At 54.7% G+C, this 24,090-nt stretch overlaps 3 protein-coding genes across 17 annotated transcripts; all 3 read left to right on the plus strand.

The window, feature by feature from the left end:
- The first annotated feature begins 899 nt into the window (after positions 1-899).
- On the plus strand, positions 900-5,366 carry FUT1 (fucosyltransferase 1 (H blood group)). 7 transcript variants are annotated; one of them, XM_060131123.1, is made up of 5 exons: positions 1,897-2,103; positions 2,236-2,416; positions 2,658-3,706; positions 4,227-4,344; positions 4,860-4,997. In XM_060131123.1, exons 1-4 carry the CDS (start codon positions 2,044-2,046, stop codon positions 4,320-4,322), a joined length of 1,386 nt encoding a protein of 461 aa, XP_059987106.1. In that variant the 5' UTR covers positions 1,897-2,043; the 3' UTR covers positions 4,323-4,344; positions 4,860-4,997. The 7 variants fall into 7 exon arrangements, 6 of the variants coding, with proteins under 6 accessions (XP_059987109.1, XP_059987108.1, XP_059987106.1 ...); XM_060131126.1 differs by lacking the exons at positions 1,897-2,103; positions 2,236-2,416; positions 4,227-4,344 and adding exons at positions 900-1,018; positions 1,560-1,732 and having other exon boundaries at positions 4,860-5,366; XM_060131125.1 differs by lacking the exons at positions 1,897-2,103; positions 2,236-2,416; positions 4,227-4,344 and adding exons at positions 957-1,145; positions 1,560-1,732 and having other exon boundaries at positions 4,860-5,366.
- A 1,064-nt stretch (positions 5,367-6,430) lies between these two features.
- On the plus strand, positions 6,431-10,579 carry IZUMO1 (izumo sperm-oocyte fusion 1). Of its 9 annotated transcripts, none has more exons than XM_060131816.1 (9): positions 6,431-6,492; positions 6,855-7,338; positions 7,699-7,773; positions 8,156-8,242; positions 8,502-8,522; positions 8,870-9,240; positions 9,486-9,639; positions 9,982-10,189; positions 10,432-10,579. In XM_060131816.1, exons 2-9 carry the CDS (start codon positions 7,101-7,103, stop codon positions 10,556-10,558), a joined length of 1,281 nt encoding a protein of 426 aa, XP_059987799.1. In that variant the 5' UTR covers positions 6,431-6,492; positions 6,855-7,100; the 3' UTR covers positions 10,559-10,579. The 9 variants fall into 9 exon arrangements, with proteins under 9 accessions (XP_059987799.1, XP_059987807.1, XP_059987802.1 ...); XM_060131820.1 differs by lacking the exon at positions 6,431-6,492 and having other exon boundaries at positions 6,626-7,338; positions 8,870-8,950; positions 9,140-9,240; XM_060131824.1 differs by lacking the exon at positions 6,431-6,492 and having other exon boundaries at positions 6,557-7,338; positions 9,982-10,050.
- Positions 10,580-10,641: 62 nt separating this feature from the next.
- On the plus strand, positions 10,642-24,064 carry RASIP1 (Ras interacting protein 1). Its single transcript, XM_060131807.1, has 12 exons — positions 10,642-10,956; positions 11,186-11,326; positions 11,926-12,605; positions 14,451-14,806; positions 17,887-18,540; positions 19,246-19,283; positions 19,518-19,669; positions 19,788-19,891; positions 21,286-21,529; positions 21,734-21,906; positions 22,931-23,078; positions 23,651-24,064. Exons 2-12 carry the CDS (start codon positions 11,190-11,192, stop codon positions 23,848-23,850), a joined length of 2,886 nt encoding a protein of 961 aa, XP_059987790.1. The 5' UTR covers positions 10,642-10,956; positions 11,186-11,189; the 3' UTR covers positions 23,851-24,064.
- The last annotated feature ends 26 nt before the right edge of the window (positions 24,065-24,090 follow it).

Here is a 24,090-nt window from a genome sequence, read left to right on the forward strand (position 1 = left end):
ATTCACGATGGCTTCTCTGGTAGCTGAAATGCCTGGGTCCTCTTGCACGTAGATTTACAGCTGACAGGACACCCAAATCTCTTGGGAAGAATGCAGATACTCCAGAATTTATACCCAGACAGACCCGCCCAATCACCTTCCCGACGCTTGACCCTTGATATTTGACCCACATGGCAGATGCTAGAATTCCACGGTGGCCAGGTCAGCCTGATCGGATGATGCAATCAGGGGTCCTTCCAGCTGAGGCCCTGGGCTCCTGGGTCTGAGGCATCAGGGGGATAGAAATGTGATGAAGTGGGACCTGAGTGAAAGGGGCTGGGGGCCCAGACCGTTTGGTCTGAGGCAGGAGGGAGCTGGGGTTTCAGACTCGTGGGTCTGAAGAAGCAGGAGGCTGGGGGTTCAGGCTCTTGGGTCTGAGGGAGGAGGGGGCTGGAGGCCTGGACTCCTGAGTCTGAGCAGGAAGGGGGCTGGGATCCACCTCTCTGCCTGACTGATGCAGATGGTGTCCCACAACTGGCGTTTCTGCATCTCACCTGACTTTCTGGGTTTCTGGGGGTCAGACACTGAGGTTCCTCTGGCATTTCTGCATCTCACCTGACTTTCTGGGTTTCTGGGGGTCAGACACTGAGGTTCCTTGGTCATTAAGAAAGCAGCAAGTGCTGCATGACCCAAGCGTTCTCCTCAAGGACACAGGAGTCCTGGTGTGGGAGCTTCAGACCAACCTGCCCACAAATCCCAGCCCAGGCACTCACACACCAAACATCCCAGCCTCCTCCTCCTGGACCCTGATGCAATCCTGATGTTTCTTTCACCAGAGAAGCTAACCAAGATCAGACCGGTGCCCTCAGAATAGCCTGGGGAAGTGGGGGGAGGGTGAGAATCTTTGACTCAGAGTTGACAACTGACGCAGGCTCAGGAGGGAGAAGTTAGACCCAAGATCCCAAAGGGAATGAGGGGTTGGGCAATTTCCTGGAACCTAAACGTGCAAGAGTCTGAACACCAGATCTGAAGGAGGCAGGTGACTGGAGGCCCGGACTTCTCATTCTGAGGAGGGGGCTGGGGGCTGGGAATCCTGGGTCTGGAGAAATTATGATTGGATCTCTAGAGAGTCAAGTCCAATTCCTGGGTCTTTGCTTTCTTGAATGGTAATGGTCAGACCGCTCGGGCCAGGCTGGGGGTTGGCGGGAAAAAGCCTCGGTGGAGGGAAGCCGCCTCAGGTCTGCAAAAGAGGGAGGCTTTTGCTCCTAGCCGGGTCTGCCTCGGCCTCTGTGGAAGAGAGTTTCTCTTCCACTTCTGCTTTCTCTGTTCCTGTCCTCGGGAGAGGCGGGACGTTCCCTTCACCGTCAGGTGCCGGACGCTAGGCTTCGCTCAGACGGAGAGACTGGGAGCCGGGACTCTCGAATTTGAGGGTGGGTGGGGCGGAGGGGGGATCGGCGGCCCCTGGTGGGCGCGGGGACACGTTCCCGCCAGAGGCTCTCACGCCGGGACTCAGAGCCGGCGGAGGCTTTGCACCCGCCCATGGAGCAGCCAGGTTAACAGGTTCTGCATCTCCACGGGAGGACGCGACAGGGGGCGGAAGCCGCTGGGCCGTGGCCGGACTCGGCGCATCCTGGTACACAGGGCGGATGGTGAACCCAGAAACTGGAGGGGAAGAGGGAGAGGTCGAAGTCCAGCATTGCAGCTGGGCGCTAGATCACGGTGTCCACGGAAGGATGGGCTGCTAGGAGGCCAGGTAGGCTGCCCCTCGCTGGCCGATGTCAGGCAGGAGGGGGGCTGGGGCGTGGGTCTCCTGGTCCGGGAGAGGGCAGACGGCGGGGGCTGCGGCCCTAGAACTGGGAGCTGGGGCTCGGCGCCAGGGAAGGGGCGGGGCTCCGCCTCCGAGCTACCTGCCGGCCGGGGAGGGGCGGGGCTGGGACCCTCCGGACCGCGTCCCCTCTCCCACCTCCGCTTCCCGAGCCCTCGCAGCCAGTCGGGGGAGGCGGCGTGGAGGGGGAGGGCTGTCGGGCCTGGGAACCTGGAGTCCAGGGTTCCGGGGGCCGCCGGATGTGGGCTGCACTTGGGGCCGGAACGCTCCGTTCACGCCAAGCTGACTGTGGAGCTCAGGTAAGTGAGAAACGCAGATGCCTCGGACCCAGGAATCGGGCCTTCAGTCCCAGGAGGCGCTCCCCCAACCTCTAACCCCCTATGACCCCCAGGAGTCTCCTCCACCCCAACCCCCAACTCCTGCTTCTCCAGGAAACAAGATCCCCCATCCAGGCCTGGACCTCCAGCCTCTCATGTTTTACTTGGCCCGTTGCTTCCTGCCACCTCCCTGGTGGACTCTGCCCCTCACACACAGGTTCACTGAGAAAGAAGTTGGGGGAACACTGTCCAACGTCAGTGGACCTTACAGCCTGGGAGAGTGAAATTCCAAGATGTGAGGACAAGGTGGTGGGTCCTGGACCATTGCTATTTTGGAAACCACTAATTTTCACCATCTTCCATCTGCCGCGATTCCAAGCCCTTAGCTTCTCCTAATTCATATCCAGGAGCCCTGATCCCCTTTTCCCTCAGACCCAGGTCTCCAAACCTAGAGTTTCCTTTCTCTCAGGCCTCTCCTCCTTGACATTCATTCTCAAGCTTCGAGTATCTCGTAATTCACTTTTCTTCCCTTGCAGCCATGTGGGCACCCAGGCTCCGTCACCTCTATCTGACCTTCCTGCTAACCTGTGTTTTTACCTCAATCTTCTTCTTCCACATCCGCCAAGACCTCTTTCACAATGGCTTAGGCCTGTCTGCCCTATGTCCAGACCGTAACCCAGTGACATCCCCTGTGGCCATCATCTGCCTGTCGGGCACACCCATAAACCCCAACGCCCCTTTTTCCTGTCCCAAGCATCCTGCTTCCCTCTCAGGAACCTGGACTATCTACCCAAACGGCCGGCTTGGGAACCAGATGGGGCAGTACGCCACGCTGCTGGCCCTGGCCCAGCTCAACGGCCGCCAGGCCTTCATCCAGCCTGCCATGCACGCCACCCTGGCCCCTGTGTTCCGCATCACCCTGCCCGTGCTGGCGCCTGAGGTGAACAGCCGTACACCTTGGCGGGAGCTGGAGCTTCACGACTGGATGTCGGAGGAGTACGCCCAACTGAAGGAGCCCTGGCTGAAGCTCAGCGGTTTCCCCTGCTCCTGGACTTTCTTCCATCATATCCGGGAACAGATCCGCAGTGAGTTCACCTTGCACGACCACCTTCGGCGAGAGGCCCGGAGTTTACTGAGTCAGCTCCGGCTCAGCCGCACGGGGGACCGCCCGAGCACTTTCGTGGGTGTCCACGTGCGCCGTGGGGACTACGTGAAGGTGATGCCCTATCACTGGAAGGGTGTAGTGGGTGATCGCGCTTACCTCCAGCAGGCTATGGACTGGTTCCGGGCCCGGCATGAAGCCCCGATCTTTGTGGTCACCAGCAACGGCATGGAGTGGTGCCGGGAAAACATCGACACCTCCCGGGGGGATGTGACCTTCACTGGCGATGGGCAAGAAGATGTCCCCAGCAAGGACTTTGCGCTGCTCACACAATGCAACCACACCATCATGACTATTGGCACCTTCGGCTTCTGGGCCACCTACCTGGCTGGTGGAGACACTGTCTACCTGGCCAACTTTACCCTGCCTAACTCCAGCTTCCTGAATATCTTTAAACCCAAGGCCACCTTCCTGCCTGAGTGGGTGGGCATTAATGCAGACTTGACTCCACTCCAGATGTTGGCTGAGCACTGAGCAGCAGGGAGACTTTCTGAAACAGTCTGATCAACCTAGGGCCAGTGTTATGTATCTCTGGAAGCCCAGCAGCTTCTGGAGAAGCTGGTGGTCCTGCAGCTGGTGGACACCCATTTCTAGAGTGATTCTAGTTGGCTAGACTTGGAGAAAAAGGGGGGCTGGCGTTCTGCAACTGCCAGAACATTCTAGAACCAATGGAAGATCTTTTCATGATGGCTGGCAACTCTGCAGAAGCTCATGGAAGTTCTAGAATGCACAGTGCCCACCTGTTCTTCCCAGCCCATATCCAGAGTACTTCTAGATCACTGCCCCACCAGGAACAGGGAACTCCCTGTTCCAGCATTGACCATCCTGGTCTTTTTGAGAAGAGATATTTCTCTTCCCTGGGTCATCAGGACAGAAGGAACTCATGGATGTGCTATAGCAAGCACTCACCAACTTCCCTTCTGTGTTTCTGGCGTGATTCCAGAGGAGGGATTTTTTCCGGAGAGGGTCAGCTCTAATGCCTGTAAAGAACCCTGTGGGGACCTTCCAGAGGGCTTGGGATTCTGGAATTCCAGATTAGCTCGGCAAAGAAGCTAACAAAGGTAAAACCAGCAGCCCAACACCTCACCACTGCTAGAAAGGTTGATGGACGACAAACTGTCTGTAGCTGGGGCAGTTTGTGTGACAAGTGGAACTTTACCCAACATTTCAGCCCCTGAAAAACCACAGATATGCTAAAACATGGGAGGGGTGGGGGAAGGGATGCTGCTGAATGCTGCAGCTTAAGGAGCAAAGCTCTGCAGAGATCTAGGGACACCATTTTTTTTTTTTAAGCTCAAAACTGCCAAAGGTAGACATGCACATCTTGGCTCCAAGTTCATGTTGCTTTACCCAGTTAAGGAAGTTTCCTCCTCTGCAGCTGGGCTGCTGGGGAGTGATGGTGTAACAGGGAAGAACAAAATCTGACTCCATGTTGGATGTTTCTTTTATGTTAACTTTTGCTTTCCCTTGCTTTTGTTACTATAATCACTAAAAGGATGCTATAAGCATACATGATGGTCTGCATGGGGAACTCTGCCCCTCTGACTGAATGTTAAACCAAAGTGCCTTTGTTCAGCTCACAGGGAAACATCCTGCCCACACACCCATGAAGGACTGCAAGAAAGAAGAAATTAACACACCCCCTCCCCGATGCTGGCCAAGCCAGGAGATGTTTTGCAAGACTTATGGCCTTTTTACTTTACTTCCTCACATCCTCCCCCTCTCTGTTCTATAAAAGAAACTAGCATCCAGGCCCCATAAGATGGTACTCTAGGACACTAGTCTGCCCTCTTCTCAAACACCCGGCTTTCTGAATAAAGTCACTGTTCCTTTCCTCAACACCTCATCTCCCAATTTATTGGCCTGTCATGCAATGCAGCGAGCTTGGACTCGGTAACAATGGGGTTGATTTACTGAAAGTCAGCTGGCGTAAGGGTGCCCTGTGGGCTTGCAGAAAGCTGCAGGTATTGTGCCCCTTGCCAACCACTCTCTGCCCCTGAATTCACAGAGCCTCTAAATCTGGCTTTGGGTAAGTCAGGGATGAAAGAATCAGAAGGTATGCAGACCCAAGACTGGTCTCCAACCCAGGCAGGAGCACAGCGTCTGGCCAAAGAGGATGGGATTCTTGACTCAGATTTCAGGACTCCCTTGAGGCTTTTTGAAGGAAGCGAAGGTAGACACTTTAATCACAGAGTTGTCTGAGAATTTAAGCCCTTTTCTAGTCTTCTCAGGGAGTTTTGGAGGACCAGTCCCTACTCAGCTGCCATAGGTGGGAGAGAGGGAAGTATGAATTAAAAATCCTCATCACCAACCCATCTCTGCAGGGTTTTGTTTTTTTTTTTTCCCCTTCGGTGTGCGGGCCTCTCACTGTTGTGGCCTCTCCCGTTGCGGAGCACAGGCTCCGGACGCGCAGGCTCAGCGGCTATGGGTCTCGGGCCCAGCCGCTCCACGGCATGTGGGATCTTCCCGGACTGGGGCACGAACCCGTGTCCCCTGCATCGGCAGGCGGACTCTCAACCACTGCACCACCAGGGAAGCCCTCTGCAGGTTTTTTTGAGTCTCGTGTGCATGAGGGTGTGTGTAAGTGAGTAGGAGTAAAGGTGTGGAGCTTCCGGGGACTCTCACTTCTCACGTCTTGGGATACTGTTCCTGCTCTCTTGTTAGTGCACTTGTGTGAGTTATGGTCTCAGAGACCCAATTCCTTTCCCGGACTCTCAGCACTGGCCTCCAGACCTCTCTTTCCCCTGGGACCTCAGCATCCAGCCCGAGGCTGGAGAAAGAAGGAGGAGGGGTGGATGGGGGAGTGAGCAAAGATTATAATTAAAAAAAAAAATTTTTTTTTGTCCACGCTGCTTGGCATGCGGGATCTTAATTCCCCCACCAGGGATCAAACTCGAGTCCCCTGCAGTGGAAGCGCAGAGTCTTAACCGATGGACCGCCAGTGAAGTCCCAACATTACAATTCTTGAACTACATTTCCCATAAAGCTATGGGGTTGTCTGCAGTAATCTCCTACGGAGAGACCCCAGGGCCTTCTGGGAGTGGTAGTCCTAGGGCTAGAAAGGACCACTTCCCACGTTTTCGTGGCTAGAGGACAGTTTTCCGAGGGCCGTGGGCAGCTAGCCAAAAGCCTGGGTCCTGGGGCCCAGAGAGAGGCGGAGATTGAAGGCTAGAAGCCCTTTCCTTAGCTTGGAAACCAGAGTCCCCAGGGTAAGCCCCCTTCGGTAGACTCTGGGAAAGTTCTAGTCTGAAAAGGGGGCTGTGACATCACGGAGCTATGGGCGGGGCCTCCCTTTGTTGCGGTCCAATCAGGCTAAGAGTTGGGCTTCTGGGCGGGGCCAAGGAAACCTCAGGGAATATCTCTTGGGAATTTGGGGCCCTGCGTGGGTAGCCGGAAGGCAGAGGCTTGGGAGTTCCTATTAGTAAGGGGCGAACCGTGGCTGTGAGCCCCAGTTAAAAACTGTCTATACCACGCAACCAACCTCACCCTCACCACCCTCCTCCGCCAAAATCTTTAATTTTGGTCGTGGGAAAAAGAGTGGAAGGAGTGGCCTGTTCTTCCTCTCTGAAAGCCCTCAAAACCTGGACTCTTCAGCGAACCCTAGTGTTGGAAGGTACAACAGTCAGGAGTCAAGGTCGGGCTGCGGCTGTTAGAGTGCTTCGGGACTCCTCGGTTTTCTAATGAGAAGTGTGCGCCCTGCAAATTGGGGCTACATTAGTCTCGGGGAAGGGTTTCTCTCCGTTTAGCTTTCACCTTCTCGGTTTGGGGTAAGAGGAGCCTCCCCGGAGTTCGGCGCGAACTGCGCGCTCTGGCCGCAATGGGGCCGTGGCGGCTCCCCCTCCTGGTGGCGGCTCTGGCCGGCTGCCTGCTTCCTGCCCGGGGCTGTGTCATGTGTGATCCAAACGTCGTGGAGGCGCTAAACTCCTTGGAGACGGATTACCTGCCTGGCCACCTGGAGGCCAAGCATCACAAAAACGTGATGAAAAGGGTAAAGCAGGCAGTGGAAGCTTTCAAGGACCTGCCGATTGACGAGGATTCCTATATGGGGGTCGTCGGTGAGGGCGGAGTGCGACTCCTGGGTCCTGGGAAAGGAGGGGTCTGGGGCCAGGATTACTGGGAGGTGCTGGGGAGAAAGGGCTGGAGGTACAGTCTCCTGGTTTCGGGAATGGAGAAGCCTGGGATGCAGATTCTGGGGTTCCCCAGGGCTGGCAAATACTGTTCTCCCTACCTTTTATCCTGCAATTTTATTCCATATGTAATAAATAAGACTACAACTCCCAGAAGGCAACGGCGTGGGTTAATCCCTTTACCAGGCGAATCCTTGCCCATTGGCCCCGTGGGTGTTGTAGTTTCTAAGACTAGGTGAGCCAATGAGACAGCAATGCTTGGAATCTGGGGTTTATCTCCCCCCACAGATGAGGCCACACTGGAAAAGGCAGCTTGGAGTTTGCTGAAGGATCTGAAACGCATCACGGACAGTGATGTAAAAGGTAAATGCACAGAGGGGGCAGGAGAGGGCTTCCAGAAACTCTCAGGGAAGTGATTGCTGGTGACACCTGGTCTGGTGGTCAGGTACTGGACTCTGGAACCAGACTGCCTAGGTTCAAATTCTGGCTCTGCCGGTTTCCTAGCTGTGTGGCGTTGAGCGCTTTGTCACCTCTAAAATGGAAACCATAACACAGCCTTCATCCCAGTTGTTGCTTAGCCCAGTGGCCAGCATTATGTTAAGTGGTCATTAAATTGTATTGTCTTTCCCTGAGGAGACCCAAGAGCCACGCTCTGCAGGCAGAGGTCAACTTCCTGTGCCTCACATCTGGGAGGAGCAGGAGGGTGGGGGTGGGGACTCCTCTCCGTCATCCTGCTTCTTCCCAGGCGAGCTCTTCGTGAAGGAGCTGTTATGGACGTTGCACCTGGCAAAGGATAACTTTGCCAGCTACGCTGCTCAGTTTCAAAAAGCGGGTGAGAGAAGATGGGAGGCCGGCATCCCAGCGTTCTCTTTTCACAGTCCAAGAGTCCCTGACCCCAGCCTTCTGCTTCTCCGAGTCCCATCCATCAGCTCTCCCAACCCCTTCCTCCCTCAGACCCAGGGGTCCAGACACCCAAGTCTTTCCTTCCTGGAACTCAAGAGCCCCAGCCCTAGCCTGTTCCTTCACCCCCTCTCTCATCCCCTTTAACGTAGAAATCTGATTTTTTTTTTTAATTCTTTATACCGAGGCAGCGTTTTGTCCCAACAAATGTGGTGAGTCCGGATTATGGGAACTGGTCCTCTATCCCTCATCCCTGCCCCGTGAATACCCAGCCTCCCTCTTTTGGGTCTGTGTGTTTTTTCATTCTCCACGTGGAGAGGTTCCTGGGTCTCCCGTATTCCTTTTGCACCTCGGACTTCTTGGGAAGCGTGCATATACTTTTTGCACTCTTTACTGAGCTTGGTTAGACCGGCTTCCTACAGGGCTGTGTTCTAGCCCAGCCCCGCAGGCTGACCTCCTCAGGATTCGGCTCTTGAGCCCGCCCCAGCCCTTGGCCCTGCCCTCTCCTCTTAGCCCCGCCTCTTAGTGGGAGAACACCGCCTCGAACCTGCCCCTTCAGGTTTGATGTTGCAGCCTCTGATCTGGTGCAGTACCTGCCAGAAGCAGGTTCACTCTTGTCGAAAGTCCTCGAATTGCGGAGGTGAGAAAGCTGGGCCCAGCCGGAGGGGTTGGCGCAAGAGGGGCGGAGCCAGAGGAGAGATCAAGAGTCTAAAGAGGTCGGAGACTGGAGACAGCCAACAAGAAAAGGCGGGGCGAGACCAAGTGGAAGGGGGTTGGGAGAGGGCCCAGAACCGTGAAAGAGCATCCCACAGTAACCGCCTATTCCCAGAGCGCAAAGTCAAGGTCCATCAGATGGAAGATATGATCCTGGACTGTGAGCTCAACTGGCATAAACTCTCTCAAGGCCTGACCGATTACAGCTTTTACAGGGTGGGGCCCTCCAACTCCCGTTACCCTTGAACTCCATCAGGCTTGCATGAGCCCCCTGGCCCCTGTATCCACAGGCCTGCACCCATAATGCCCATGACCCATGACCTACCAAGTCTGGCTTCTTCTGATCCCCTGGGAACCCATGCCCTGACCAGTACACCCTGAAGCCCCATGATCTTCTCACCCCTGTACTCCCCAACCCCTGAATTCCCCAGGCCTCTGTGACCCCTTGAGCTTGGGTTTAGGTTTGGGGGAACAATTCTGAGACCTTGATGTCCAAGGGGAAGGAGCCCACGCTGACCAAGACCATGGTGCGTCCAAAGGATGCAGGCACCTATCGCTGCGAGCTGGGCTCCGTGCAATCCAGTCCAGCCACGATCATCTATTTTCGTGTAACAGGTCAGTGCTGGGGAGTTGAGAGAAGTGGGATTCAGGGTCCTGGTGTGTGTGGGGGGGCGGCTTCAGGGGCGTGGCCTGCTTCAGGGGCGTGGCTTATGGGGCATAACTTCCCATCGGGGTGTGGTTTCAGGCCACGAGGGTATGGCTTCCTGTCCTGAGTGTGGCCTCTGGCCACTGGGCCAGGGCTCCCTTGTGGGTGTGTTTGGGCTTCACGCAGTTGGAGGCGTAATTATGTCCCGGAGGGCCTGGGTCCTGGGGCAAGTTACTGTGGGGAGAGCTTGCCTTGGCCTTGGCAGGACCTTCGCGCCCTCCCAGGACTGCTCCTTAACCCTGTTCTATCAGTATTGCCCAAAAGAATCGTGGAGGAGATACCGTCACCAAACACTGAAACCGAGGATGAGGTGGCCCCAGGTGAGGTGACTTTGGATCGTCCCCGGACGGCCACAACCCTCCAGTCACAGTCTCCGAAGCCAGAGAAAGTGCTGAGGAGCCGCCTGGCCGGGCTGCTGATCTGGGGCTTTGTCGTGCTGATAGCCAGTGTTGCCACCGTGTGAGCCGCCCACTGAAGAAGGCAGGGCTTGGAGCGAGGGGCGGGGGCTTCCAACTACCTAATACAGAAGGGGGTCTCCAGCCAAGGAGCGCTGAGAGCCGGACTTCCTCCGGGAGCGGGGCTTACCTAGGAGGGCGAAGCTTGGATAACTGCTAGAATAAGATCAAACATAGGGAGGCCGAGAGGGGTGTTCCTCCCTCATTAGGACCTAACCTTGTTTCTGCTATTTGTACCCCAACCAGGATACTTTTATCTCGGTCTGGGAAAGTGATCGATTTCATAAAGTCCTCCTGGTTCAGCACTGGCCGTGGAGCTGCTCAGGACTCTGAGGTTTCAGAAGAAAAGGCCAAAGAATCAAGGAGAAAATAAAGATTTATCTGGTTGTCTAAGTATCTGACTCACTCCTCCGGACTGATTCTAACTTTTGGTTCCCCTAGGGAAGCCTGGGGATGGTCTTCTGTCTGAGGGAGGAGGGGCTGGGAACCTGGTTCTGTGGGTCCTGGAAGGGGCCAACTGGCTGCGATGTAATTCCAGAATCAAGGAGTGGGGCCGGGCCAGCCTTCCCCAGGTCTCCTCCCCCAGGCCCGGTCCCCTCACAGGACGCCCCCTCCCCGCTCTTCCTGCCGGTTTCCTCTTGCCTTTTCCTGTCCCCCACCCAGTGCTGGGAGCTGGGGCAGAGGCAAAGGCTGAACAGGAGCAGCGGGGTCAGGAACCAACCAGGGCAAGCGGAGCCAGGGCCCCCGGGTGCTGCCGGGACCCGAAGCAGGGTAAGAGCTGGGGACCCAGGAGTCCAGCACCCTCCTCCCTCAGACCCAGGAGTCAGTCCCCAGCCACCCCCTATCCCAGCAACCAGCAATCCGGGCTCCCATCCCCTCCTCCGCCCAGATTCTGGGTCCCAGACCCCTCCTCCCTCTGACTCAGGAGTCCAGGTCCCCCTTCACCCCATCCCTACCTCTCAAGGCCTCAAGAGCCGGGATTTTATCCACCCTCCCTTAGGGCCATGCTATCTGGTGAGCGGAAGGAGGGCGGAAGCCCCCGCTTTGGGAAGCTCCATCTCCCGGTGGGCCTGTGGATCAATTCTCCCAGGAAGCAACTGGCCAAGCTGGGTCGACGCTGGCCCAGCGCTGTCTCTGTCAAGTGAGTGCCCACCTCCTCACGGCTCCTGCCCCTGCCCCACCTGCCTCCCATCTGTCCCTGTTTATGACCCAGTCCCTGCACTGGGTAATGCCAGGGAACTGGAAAGAGTTGGCTCCAGTTCCTGTCCTGAATGGGCAAGTGAGATGGCAGGCGGTAGGGGACAGTGGGCCCCAGTGATATAGGGTCCGGTGAGGGAAGTGCTGGGCCTGGAGATGGGCTTAGGCCAGTGGACACGGGGATAGGGACACAGTAGGAGTAGCGGTTTGGTTCACCTTCCTCCTCTCCCTGCTCACCTCTTGGAATTTCCTTCTGTGGGACTCGCCTTTATTTATTTATTTTCTCTCCTTCGCTCTCTCTTTGCCTCTGGCCTCTGCCCACGCCACCCCCCATCTCTATACACCTCGCGTCTCTCGTCCTTCTGGGGGTGTTTGTCCCCCACTATCTCTGGGTGTCTTTCTCTCCCTTTCTGGGTCTCTGTTCCTCCCCGCCCCCCCCACTCTGGTCTCTGCCCACCGCTCTCTTTCTCTAACCCCTACCCCCGTCTCTGCATGTCTTTCTGGTTCTCTCTCCCGTGTCTCTGCTCGCCGGTGGGCTCCCAGGTCTTCGTCTTCGGACACGGGGAGCCGCAGCAGCGAGCCACTGCCCCCGCCGCCGCCGCACGTGGAGCTGCGGCGAGTGGGCGCGGTCAAGGCGGCCGGGGGAGCCTCAGGGAGCCGCGCCAAGCGCATCTCTCAGCTCTTTCGGGGCTCGGGGACCACGGGGTCCGGTGGCGCGGGAGCCCCCGGGACTCCGGGGGCCGCGCAGCGCTGGGCCAGCGAGAAGAAGCTGCCGGAGCTGGCGGCGGGCGTGGCCCCCGAGCCGCCACTGGCCGCCCGCGCCACGGCGCCCCCGGGGGTCCTCAAGATCTTCGGCGCCGGGTTGGCTTCGGGCGCCAACTACAAGAGCGTGCTGGCCACGGCGCGCTCCACGGCGCGCGAGCTGGTGGCCGAGGCGCTGGAGCGCTACGGTCTGGCCGGCAGCCCCGGCAGCGGCCCCGGCGAGAGCAGCTGCGTGGACGCCTTCGCGCTGTGCGACGCGCTGGGCCGGCCCGCGGCGGGCACCATTGGCAGCGGCGAGTGGCGGGCGGAGCACCTGCGAGTTCTGGGCGACTCGGAGCGCCCACTGCTGGTGCAGGAGCTTTGGCGGGCGCGGCCCGGCTGGGCGCGGCGTTTCGAGCTGCGCGGCCGCGAGGAGGCGCGCCGCCTGGAGCAGGAGGCCTTCGGAGCGGCAGACGGCGACGGTGAGCTGGGGGTGGGTGGAGTGGGGAAGCCGGATTCTGGGGGCGGGGCCTGCGGAGGGATGGGTGGGACTTGGGACGGAGCCAGTGTGGGCGGGGCCTGAGGGACTGTTGGGACAGGATGGCGGGCGCCGGGGGAGGGGTCCGCGGGACGGGGACTGCGCGGGATCTATAGCACTGGGTCTAGGGGAAGGCGGAGGTGGGGCAGGACCTAGGTCAGCCAGATGGCCTAGGCCCGAGGACTTTGCTCTTGGGATAGGTGCAGAGTTGATGGGCGGGGCCTGCGATGCTGGGGCGGGGCCTCGGAATGGAGTAATAGGAAGGCAGAGATATTGCGCGGGGCAGATGAGTGGTCCTGATGGCAGATGGCCTCTCAGTAGTAGGCTGAATTGGCTCGTGAGGGGCATGGCCTATGTGAATGGAAGCTAGAAGGGGGACGCGCTTGGAAGGTGAAGAAATAGGCTATTAGATCAGGGCCTAAGAAAGGGCGGAGCTTCAGAAGGGTGGGCCTTGGACCAGGTGACCTTAGGCTGGGTTGACTGCAAAGCCTGAGTGGGGGCCTGAGGGTGGTGCACCGGAAATGAAGCGGTATTTGTATTGGCCAACGACCAGGCTACTTGGGGGCCTAGTATTTGAGAAGGCCCGGCCTGGAACAGGAGGTGCACCTGTGATGAAATAACAAAGGAGGGGGCACAGTCTGGCAGGGGTGGGGCTGGGCTCACAAAGATAGTGTCTGCTCAGGGAGCCTTCTCACAGCTTTTCTGTTCCCGAGTCTCCCTTTGAGAGATAGAGTGGTGTAGCAGTTACACTCATGGGCCGGTTAAACTTTCTTCGCCGGTTAAACCCAGCAAAATCCTAGGCGAAGATTCAATGATATAATGCATATAAAGGGGTTTAGCACAGGGTTTGGCACATAGTAGTTGCTAAATAAAGAATGCAATTATAACCATCATTGTCTTTTTTTCTTTTCCTTTTTTTTTTTTTTTCCAAAAAGCATTCACTGAACACCTTCTGTGGGCCACACATTATTTAGGGCCCTGGGGGAATACAGTGGGGACATTGACAAGTTCCCGACCTTCTAGATTTCACAGCCCAGTGAGAAAAACATCAGTTCACTCATTCAGCTCATTTCCACTGGGCACCTACTAGATGCCAGGGCTGTGTGTGACAAAGTTCGGAGTGCCAGTGGTGCCCTTCTCTGCTTCGACTTGGAATGTCAGGGAAGGGTGTTCAAGAGGAGGTGGTTTCTGCTTTCCTTGGGGCAGTATCTTCTCGGTTCTTCGTGAACAGTTCTAGTGCCTAGAACAGTGCCTGGCACATAGTAGGGGCTCAAAAAATATTAACTGAAAGAATGAATGAATTTTTAAAAAATTAATTAATTAATTTATTTTGGGCTGTGTTGGGTCTTCGTTTATGTACGAGGGCTTTCTCTAGTTGTGGCAAGCGGAGGCCACTCTTCATCGCGGTGCACGGGCCTCTCACTATCGTGGCCTCTCTTGTTGCGGAGCACAGGCTCCAGACGCGCAGGCTCAGTAGTTGTGGCTCACGGGCCTAGTTGCTCCGTGGCATGTGGGATCTTCCCAGACCAGGGCTCGAACCCGTGTCCCCTGCATTGGCAGGCGGACTCTCAACTACTGCGCCACCAGGGAAGCCCAGAATGAATGAATTTATGAGCTGAAATTACAAGATGGGTAGGAGTCAAGCAGGAAGTATGTTCCAGGCACAGGGAACAGCATATGCAAAAACCTAAATGTGGGAAGCAGCCTCACCTCTTTGCAGCCAATTGTCTCTTTAGAATCTCTAGCTCTTTCCAGTCTCTGTCTCATCTTTCTCCATCTCTCTCGGCAGGCACGGGCGCCCCCTCGTGGCGGCCACAGAAGAACCGCTCCCGCGCGGCGTCAGGTGGGGCGGCGCTGGCCAGTCCTGGCCCGGGGTCGGGGTCAGGGCCCTCGGCTGGGTCCGGGGGCAAGGAGCGCTCGGAAAACCTGTCCTTGCGGCGCAGCGTATCGGAGCTCAGTCTGCAGGGTCGGAGGCGGCGGCAGCAGGAGCGCAGGCAGCAGGCACTTAGCATGGCCCCAGGGGCAGCCGATGCCCAAATCGGACCTGTAGACCCCGGCGACTTCGATCAATTGACCCAGTGCCTCATCCAGGCCCCCAGCAACCGCCCCTACTTCCTGCTGCTGCAGGGCTACCAGGACGCCCAGGTAAGCGCAACCTGTCCTAACGAGAGAGACCTATGCCCCACCCTTCGGTTGAATGGGCGGCAAAACTACAACTCCCAGAATCCCGTGGGTCGCGTTAGTCTCAGGTATGTTGGAAGATATGGTCCCAGCCAGGTTCCAGAGTAGGGGATAATATCAGAGAAGAGAATGGGAGAGGTGGAGATAGATGTCGGAGAAGGATTTCACTGGAGGGGCAAGTAGGCGATGATTCATTTCTTTCAAAGTTGGGAGAAAGCAGTGTCTTCCTCCAGGGAGAATGGGAGAGCCCACTTTATTTTATATTTTATTTTATTTTCCCGCGCTGTGCGACTTGCGGGATCTCAGTTCCCCGACGAGGGATTGAACCCGGGCCACAGCAGTGAAAGCCCGGAATTCTAACCACTAGTCCATGCCCAGCCGTAACTCCTGGGAGAGCCTATTTTAGAAAGATCTTCTTGGAGGCCTCTCTTTCTTGAGGGAGAGTAATGGAAGAGTATCTTCTGGGGAGGGAGATAATTTGATTGATGCCTGGAATCTTGTTCGGGGTAAGCCTATGTTGTCTTAGGAGGAGTGGATTGAATCATTTTTTAAAGAATATTTAATTAATTTTTATTTTTGGCGGTCTTGGGTCTTAGTTGCGGCATGCGGGATCTCTTGTTGCGGGAGCGGACTCTTCGTTGTGGTGCAAGGGTTTCTCTCTAGTTGTGTCGCGCGGACTCCGTACTTTGCAGCACGTGGGCTTAGTTGCCCCGCAGCATGTGGGGTCTTAGTTCCCCGACCAGGGATCGAACCCGAGTCCCCTGCATTGGAAGGCGAATTCTTTACCACTGGACCACCAGGGAAGTCTCTAAATCATTTTTTTAAGTTGATGGTTTACTTTGGAACGATTGTGAACATTGTTGATGGGGACAGGTGGTAGTGATACTTTTATTTTACATATATGAGTGGCAATAGGAGAACTTGTTTGAGTGTTGGGGAACTAGAGAAAGAAAGGATTAGTGGTTGGGGGCCAGTGGTAAGTTATTTCATTAAAGAAGTGTAATGTATTATTGGAAATATTCATGTGTGTGTGTGTGTGTGTGTGTGTGTGTGTGTGTGTATGATAATTAGGAGAATCATTCTTATGGTTTTGTCCACCTTTGGGTAACAGTGGTACAGCCAAGCTCAACAGGTACAACTGGAATCAATGGGAAAGCCCACTCTGGAAGGTGGTGGAGTTTACTGAACAGTTCCGTTTTTACTCTCAGAGAGGGATCCATCTGGGTTAGGTCACTTGGCTGTGTATATGGGTGAGAGGTTAAAACTATTCAAAGAACTTGCATTGGAGGAATTCATTCTTCCTTGCTGGGGCAACAGGACAGGGAAAGTTCATTGTAGGAAGGGGTTTGTATATATTATAACAGCCCATTCCTCCAGACAAGGTTGGTGAATAGGAGGCTCTATTTAGGAAAGGTGGTCAAATTGGAAGGATCTATTCTGGGAATATAAGAAAGTACGTTATGGGAAGAGAGGGAAACATTGGAAACATCCATTCTTTCAGATGGGATTCATGAGAAATTTCTTTGTAAGAGGCTTCATTGGAAGTGTCCGTTCCTTGGGAACAGGAGTAATTGTTGAATCTCTTGTAGAGAGGAATTTCTTTGCATTCATCTATTCGTGGGTGTCTGTAATGTGAGAGTTCATGTGAGGTGCAGTGGAAGAATCCCTTCTTGGGTTAAGGAACAGGGGAGCCCATTGTAAAAAGGGGGTTCGGGTAGTCAGGATCATTCCATTCCTCCAGACAGGGATGAAAAATAGGAGATTCTACCTTCAGAAGGTGATCAGAAATATGGAAAGATCCATATTTCTCAAGAGGCAAATGAACCAATACATTGTAGTAAGGAAATTTAGAAATGTGCATTCATGGGGTGGAGGTAGTGGGAGAGAGTTCAGTGTAGGGAGGGGATTTATGGATATCAGGATGACTGTTTTCTCAGACATGAATGGGGAACAGAAGTGTCTACTTTAGGAAGGGGGTCAGACAGAGTGCTTCCATTTTTATAGGATGCAGATGAGAGAGTCATTTTTAGGAAGGGGTCTTCTGGAATGCACCTCTTCATCTGGTGGATGAAATGGGACACTCCATTATAAGAAGAGGGTCTCCTTGAAAACATCTATTTATAAGATGGGGTTACTAGAAGTGCAACTGTATGGAGATCTCCTTGGAGACGTCCTTTTTGGGGATGGGAATATTGAGAGCATCCGTTGATGGGAGGGAGAGTGTCTTTGGAATCCTCCATCCTGGGAGTGGGGGGAATAGGTGAGTCCGTTGTAGAATTACGGCTCCTTGGAAGTAAATTCATGGGGTGGGAAAAAATGAGAGTCCATTACAGAAAGTGGGTCTCCTTGGAAGTGTACATTCATGGGGTAGAGATAATGGAAGAAACCTTTGTTCAAAGGGGAAGTCTCTTTAAAGGTATCCTTGCTTTGGGAATATTGAGAGAAACTATTATTGGAAGGGGAAATGTCTTTGAAAGCCTCCATCACAGGGGTGGAATGATGGGCAAGTGGGGACTAGGGTAGGGAAATGGGAGAGTTCCTAGGAGAAAGAAGGTTTCCTTGGGAAGGTCCATTCTTAGAGGGTGAGGGTAGTGGGACAGTCCATTTTAGTAATGGAGATGTGGTGTCCTTGGAAGCACCCATTCTTTGGGCTGGATGTTATGGGAGAATCCACTGTAGGAAGGGATTGGCTTGAAGGAGTCCATTCAGAGGAGGTGAGAAGATGGGAGAATCCATTGGAAAAAGATCTCCCGGGAAGCATCCATTCTTTGAGGGAGGGAAATGGTAGAGCCCATGTCAAGAAAGGGGTTTCCTCGTATCCAGTCTTCAGGATGGATGTTATAGGACAGTTCACCATAGGAAGTGCCTTTGAAGAGTCCACTCATGGGAGGTCGGAGGTAATTGGTGAGTCCTTTGGGATCCCAGGAGATCTCCTTGGAAGTGCTCATTCAAGGGATCTGGTCAACTGTGGGTAAGGGATTTCCTCAGAAGCATCCAGTCCTCGTGGAGTGATGTCCTTTATTGCATCTTCACTTTGCCTCCAGGACTTCGTGGTGTATGTGATGACTCGGGAGCAGCACGTGTTCGGCCGGGGTGGGAACTCCTCGGCCCGCGGCGGGTCCCCAGCCCCGTATGTAGACACCTTTCTCAACGCCCCGGACATCCTGCCGCGTCACTGCACAGTGCGCGCAGGTCCTGAGCCCCCGGCGATGGTGCGCCCATCACGGGGAGCCCCGGTCACGCACAATGGGTGCCTCCTGCTGCGGGAGACTGAGCTGCATCCGGGCGACCTGCTGGGGCTCGGTGAGCACTTCCTGTTCATGTACAAGGACCCCCGCGCTGGGGGCGCGGGGCCGGCGAGGCCTCCGTGGCTGCCCGCACGCCCCGGGGCCACACCGCCGGGCCCCGGCTGGGCTTTCTCTTGCCGCCTGTGTGGCCGTGGCCTGCAGGAGCGTGGTGAGGCACTAGCGGCCTACCTGGACGGCCGCGAGCCCGTGCTGCGCTTTCGGCCGCGCGAGGAAGAGGCGCTGCTGGGTGAGATCGTGCGTGCCGCGGCCGCCGGTGCCGGGGACCTGCCGCCCCTGGGGCCCGCCACGCTGCTGGCGCTGTGTGTGCAGCACTCAGCTCGGGAGCTGGAGCTGGGCCACCTGCCGCGCCTGCTGGGCCGCCTGGCCCGTCTCATCAAGGAGGCTGTCTGGGTGAGCACTGCCAACCTGCGTCCAGTCCCATCTGCGCCCCAACTCCTTTCCCGAGCCTCCTCTAGCCACCTCCAACCTTAGTTCCGTAGTTGGGCAGGACAAAACTACATCTCCCAGGATACCTCAGGAGGGGGCTTGGGCTATTAAGCAAGGGGCCCCAAGGGATGCTGGGAGCTGTGGATTAATCCACAGTGCTTTAAGAGAAGACAGTACAGTAGTACCTATCTTTGCAGCCGGGGGATATTGGAAGAAACCATCCTGGGAGATGGGGTAGGGGAAGAGATCCCTGAAGGTTGGAGCCGTAGTGGGCGAGACCATTCTTGGAGGCGAGTGAGAACAAACCCACTGGACCAGCAGATGGAACTGCCAGGGAGAAGCCATTCAGAGTTGGGGGTGGGGGAGGCGGGGAAAGTTCCATCCTATTGAGCTGGGGCCTAGTTAGAAGAAAGGTTTAGGAGGTTGTTTTTGAATAGGGGGAAACTCCATTTGAGCAGAAGTAGACCTAAAGGGAGACAGACCACCATTAATCATAGGTGTGTGTGTTTTAAACTGTAAGAAGAGGATTGACTATTCTGAAGCTTGAGGATCAGAGTCCATTTGAAAATTGGGGAGAGTCTCTTGTCAAAAAGGAAAACTCAGGGCATTAACTCATAGGCCTCTCTTCCTCATCCACCTCACCTTAATTCTGATCTTACTGTTCCACAGGAAAAGATTAAGGAAATTGGAGACCGTCAGCCAGAAAAGTAAGAGAAACTCTGGGGAGAAGGGTCTAGAGTGATGTGGGGGTCAGGATTCGCAGCCAGTTCTATGTTCACATTTCCTTGCATGTTTTAGTGCAAGCTTCTTTGGGACTCAACTTTTCTAGTTGTGAAATGAGGGTTGGACTCTGACCCCAGTTAGACCCAGATCTCGGGGCTTGGACATATTTGGGGGGGGGGAATTGGGCAAGGATTCCAAGTCCCTTCTCCTTTTCCCAGCCACCCTGAGGGGGTTCCTGAGGTGCCCTTGACCCCTGAGGCTGTGTCTGTGGAGTTGCGGCCACTCATGCTATGGATGGCCAACACCACGGAGCTGCTGAGCTTTGTGCAGGAGAAGGTGCTAGAGATGGAGAAGGAGGCCGACCAGGAGGGTGAGCTCTGACCCAGGCCCATGCTTGTCCAAGCCTCCTGCCGTTCCCTGCACCTGGGGACCTGGGCTTCTGCCTGGCAGCCTCTGGTTCTCCCTCTCACTCCTATGCCTGTCCTCAGACCCACAGCTCTGCAATGACTTGGAATTGTGTGACGAGGCTATGGCCCTCCTGGATGAGGTCATCATGTGTACCTTCCAGCAGTCTGTCTACTACCTCACCAAGGTTGGCCTTGATCCCTGCTTCCTGTTTGGTGTAGCATCACTTCCTGTTTGAACTACATCACATGAACTACATCTGGTGTCACTTCTTATTTGACCTAGCAACATTTCCTGCTTCTGACATCACTTCCCATGTCCCAGCCCCTCCCCCACCTCGCACTTTGCTGTTCTGGTACCAGTTCCTGTTTGAGCTTACATCACTTCCTGCCTTCCTGACTTCTCTTCCTGTCTCTGCAACTATCCCCTCCTCATAGGCTGACTTCACTGCCTGGTTATATCACTGTTACCACTTTCTCAAGCTACTGTTTTCTAAGTCCAGTCTTAAGTCACTGATAAGTTAGATAGATAGATAGATAGATATAGATCAAATAATACTAGGCACTGTCATTTAAATTAAACCTCTTTATTCAGTCCTCACTTTCTGTGTTTGCTGACCTCACTTCCTATAGCTTTGAATTCATTCCCTTTTCTGAGCCACGAGCCTTTTTCTCCCTGGAGGGCCCATCCTGTAGGGCCTGCTTCCTGCCCCAGTCCCCCACCACCACTCTTTTTTTTTTTAATATTTATTTATTTGGTTGTGCTGGGCCTTAGTTGCGGCAGGTGGGCTCCTTAGTTTTGGCATGTGAACTCTTAGTTGCAGCACACATGTGGGATCTAGTTCCCTGACCAGGGATTGAACCTGGGCCCCCTGCATTGGGAGCATGGAGTCTTATCCACTGTGCCACCAGGGAAGTCCCACCACCCGCACTCTTGAACTTAATATTGCTTCTTGGAATTCTCAGGGTTTCTGTCTTATGGTGGGCCTCATTCCTTATCTGTAGAATGAAAGGGGATATTTTGGGACAGGTAGTCTCTATGTTCCTTGAGCAGCCTTGATTTGTGAAGCCCTTTCCTCCTAGGCTTCACTTCCTGTACATCCCTGCCAAGTGTGGTTTTATTTCTTCTTTGGCTCTGACCTCATTTCCTGTCCTTGGCCTGATCTCACTTTCCACTGGCTACCTGCCACCCCACTCCCACTTCCTGACTCTCCATTCTTTTCCTTTCCTTCGGGAATTCTGGATAAATAATTCTTTGATTGAAGGGAGCCTCTTTTTTCAACGTCCTTTGTCCTCCTTGAGCTGTCTCTGTTGAGAACTACATCAGAGGTGGTCTTAAAATACCCAAGACACTTCTGGAAAGCCCTTCTTAAACTTGAGGTATCCCAGGCTTGATGAATGCTAGGAACCTATCTGGAAAGTAGGATTTTGCTCATGGAGACCTTTGGGATGTTGAAGGTAGAATGGACTACAATTCCCAGAAGCCTTTGGTGGAGCTCCCCAGTACCTTCATGCTCCACTACCCTGAAGCTTCCAGGGAGTTGTAGTCCGATCCCTTGTTTGCATCTCTGTGTCTCCTCAGACTCTGTATTCAACGCTGCCTGCTCTCCTGGATAGTAACCCTTTCACAGCTGGGGCAGAGCTGCCGGGGCCTGGAGCCGAGCTGGGGGCCATGCCTCCAGGGTTGAGACCTACCCTGGGCGTGTTTCAAGCTGCCCTGGAACTGACCAGCCAGTGCGAGCTGCACCCGGACCTTGTGTCTCAGACTTTCGGCTACTTGTTCTTCTTCTCCAATGCATCCCTTCTCAACTCGCTGATGGAACGAGGTGAGGGTTGGTCTGGAAAGGGTCCGGGAAGCAGAGACAGGAGCCACTGAGACCTGCATCAGTTAAGACACATCAGAGGCTCAGGCCTCATCTTTAGGGACTCTGGAGAGGAAGCTCCAGATCCCAAGCTGAAGAATAGGAAAGGTCTGGGAGGCAGGAGGGCAGAGTCCGTGCACCCATTCTTCTCACACCCTTCCCCCACAGGTCAAGGCCGACCTTTCTATCAATGGTCCCGAGCTGTCCAAATCCGAACCAACCTGGACCTTGTCTTGGACTGGCTGCAGGGGGCCGGGCTGGGTGACATTGCCACTGAGTTCTTCCGGAAACTCTCCATAGCTGTGAACCTGCTCTGTGTGCCTCGCACCTCCCTGCTCAAGGTGACTCCTGACCCCTGACCTCTGAGTCCCCAATCCCACTCATCCATCTGTATTCAGCTTACCCTTGGATCTCCCCTTGGACTCCATGTTATCCCCAGTCCCAGTTCAGACACCATGGGTGATGCATCAGCAGCTAGAAGGAAGCCAGCCACATAAATGTCCAAGTTTGGCTGCATCTGAATCCCAGCTGGACTTATTAATAATAGTTTCCAGGGTCCCCTCCCTCAGACATGCTCATTCAGGAAGTCTGGTATGGGACCAAGGAATGTGACGTTTGAAACATTCATTGAACGTAAACTACACGCCAGATGCTGTGTTTAGCCTTTCTCACTGAATGCTGACTAAGCCTCGTGAAGTAGGTTATTAATTGACAATTTTGTTCAGACAAAGAAACTGAGAATCAGGCAGGCTAGGTGACTTCATTTATTTACTTTTATTTATCAAACTTCTACAGAGCATTTAATAAGCACCAGAGTTCTGTGTACTTTACAATCCTGCCATATTAAATCGTCCTAACAACCCTGTTAGGTAGTTCCTGTTCTCCCCCGATTTACAGGTGAGGAAACTGAGGCACAGGGTTTGTGAGAAGGTAATGAGTAGCCTGGGACCCAGGCAATCTGGGTTGAGTTTCTTGTTTTAACCACAGTGATGATTCTGTTGCCTAGATCTAGGTTAGGTACAGAAATTTTCAAACAGTTACAAAAAGTAGCCACAGTAGAATAATGAACACCTATGCACACAGTAACATAAACTAATGGTCAGTTTTGTTTCTTCTCCACCCCTGCCTACTCCTACCTCCTCACGTATTCCAAAGCAAATCACATTTTTCTTTTTTAAAGCTGAGAGTATGCCCTTTCCCACTATCACTTTGGTGACAACCATGTCTCACAGTACCTGGAAAACATTGCACAGACATCACTGTCTACCCACTACATCCATGCCCTCTTCTATGGAGGGCCTTCCACTTAGGATTTCTCAGCTGCCCCATAATGATCGTGGATTTTTCACCTCATCTTCCCACCAGGCTTCATGGAGCAGCCTACGAACTGACCACCCCACGCTGACCCCTGCTCAGCTCCACCATCTGCTCAGCCACTACCAGCTGGGTCCTGGCCGCGGGCCTCCACCTGCCTGGGATCCTCCCCCTGCAGAGCGAGACGCTGTGGACACAGGTGAGGAGAAATAGGGACAGAGGCATTGGGGCTGTCAGCTTTCTTCTGTCCTCAGGACCTAGGGATCCATAGCCCCAACTCCTTCCTCCTGGTCCAAGATTCTGGACCCCTAACCCTCTCCTGCTCCGGGATCTAAGTGCTGGATCCCAGGATACAGTATTCTCCCCCAGGATACAGGAGTTCAAGCCCCCAGCTCCTTATTTTTTTCGCAGCGGTTCAGGTCCCCAGCCTCTTTCCCCCTCTTTCCCTCTTTCCTCCTCACCTAGGAGGCCGAGTTCCAGGCCCCTCCACTCTAAGGAATCTGTACAACGAAGTTCCCAGTCCTTCCTCCCTAATGGACCCAAGAACCCAACTATATCGCCCGTTTCCCAGGCAACGGTGGCCTTTCATAGTCTGAACTACAGCTCCCATGATGCTTGGGGACTCCCAAGCGTCGCGTTTGAGGGGACCCTGCTCCAGTAGTTGCCGGGGTTTTTTTCCTTTCTTCGGGCGTGACGCAGTCTCGGCTATCCCCGACACTGCTGCCTCACGCCCATTTTCAGAATTTAACTCTGACTTCTTCGGTCTCATAGGGGACATCTTCGAAAGCTTCTCCTCCCACCCTCCCCTCATCCTGCCCTTGGGCAGCTCGCGCCTCAGCCTCACCGGTCCTGTGACGGACGACGCCCTGCACCGTGAACTGCGCAGGCTCCGCCGCCTCCTCTGGGATCTTGAGCAGCAGGAACTGCCGGCCAATCACCGCCACGGACCTCCCGTGGCCACGCCTCCTTGAAAACCAATAGCAAACGAGCGCGCGAACCTTGAAAACTCATCGGCTTCTCTAGAGTCTAGAGCCTGTCTGAGCGCAGAGCTTTCTGGGAGTTGTAGTTTCCCCCGCGTGGAATGCTGGGAGTTTGAGTTTTGGGGTAGTAGAGGATGGGACCGTGGGAAGATGGGTTTGGGAATTTGAGTGCCAGGAACAATAAAGGTATCTGTGGTATTGGCAATGCCTCTATTGTTAAGACTCGGGAGC

Source organism: Lagenorhynchus albirostris, chromosome 19 (genome assembly GCF_949774975.1).
Source record: "Lagenorhynchus albirostris chromosome 19, mLagAlb1.1, whole genome shotgun sequence".
NCBI lineage: Eukaryota > Metazoa > Chordata > Mammalia > Artiodactyla > Delphinidae > Lagenorhynchus > Lagenorhynchus albirostris.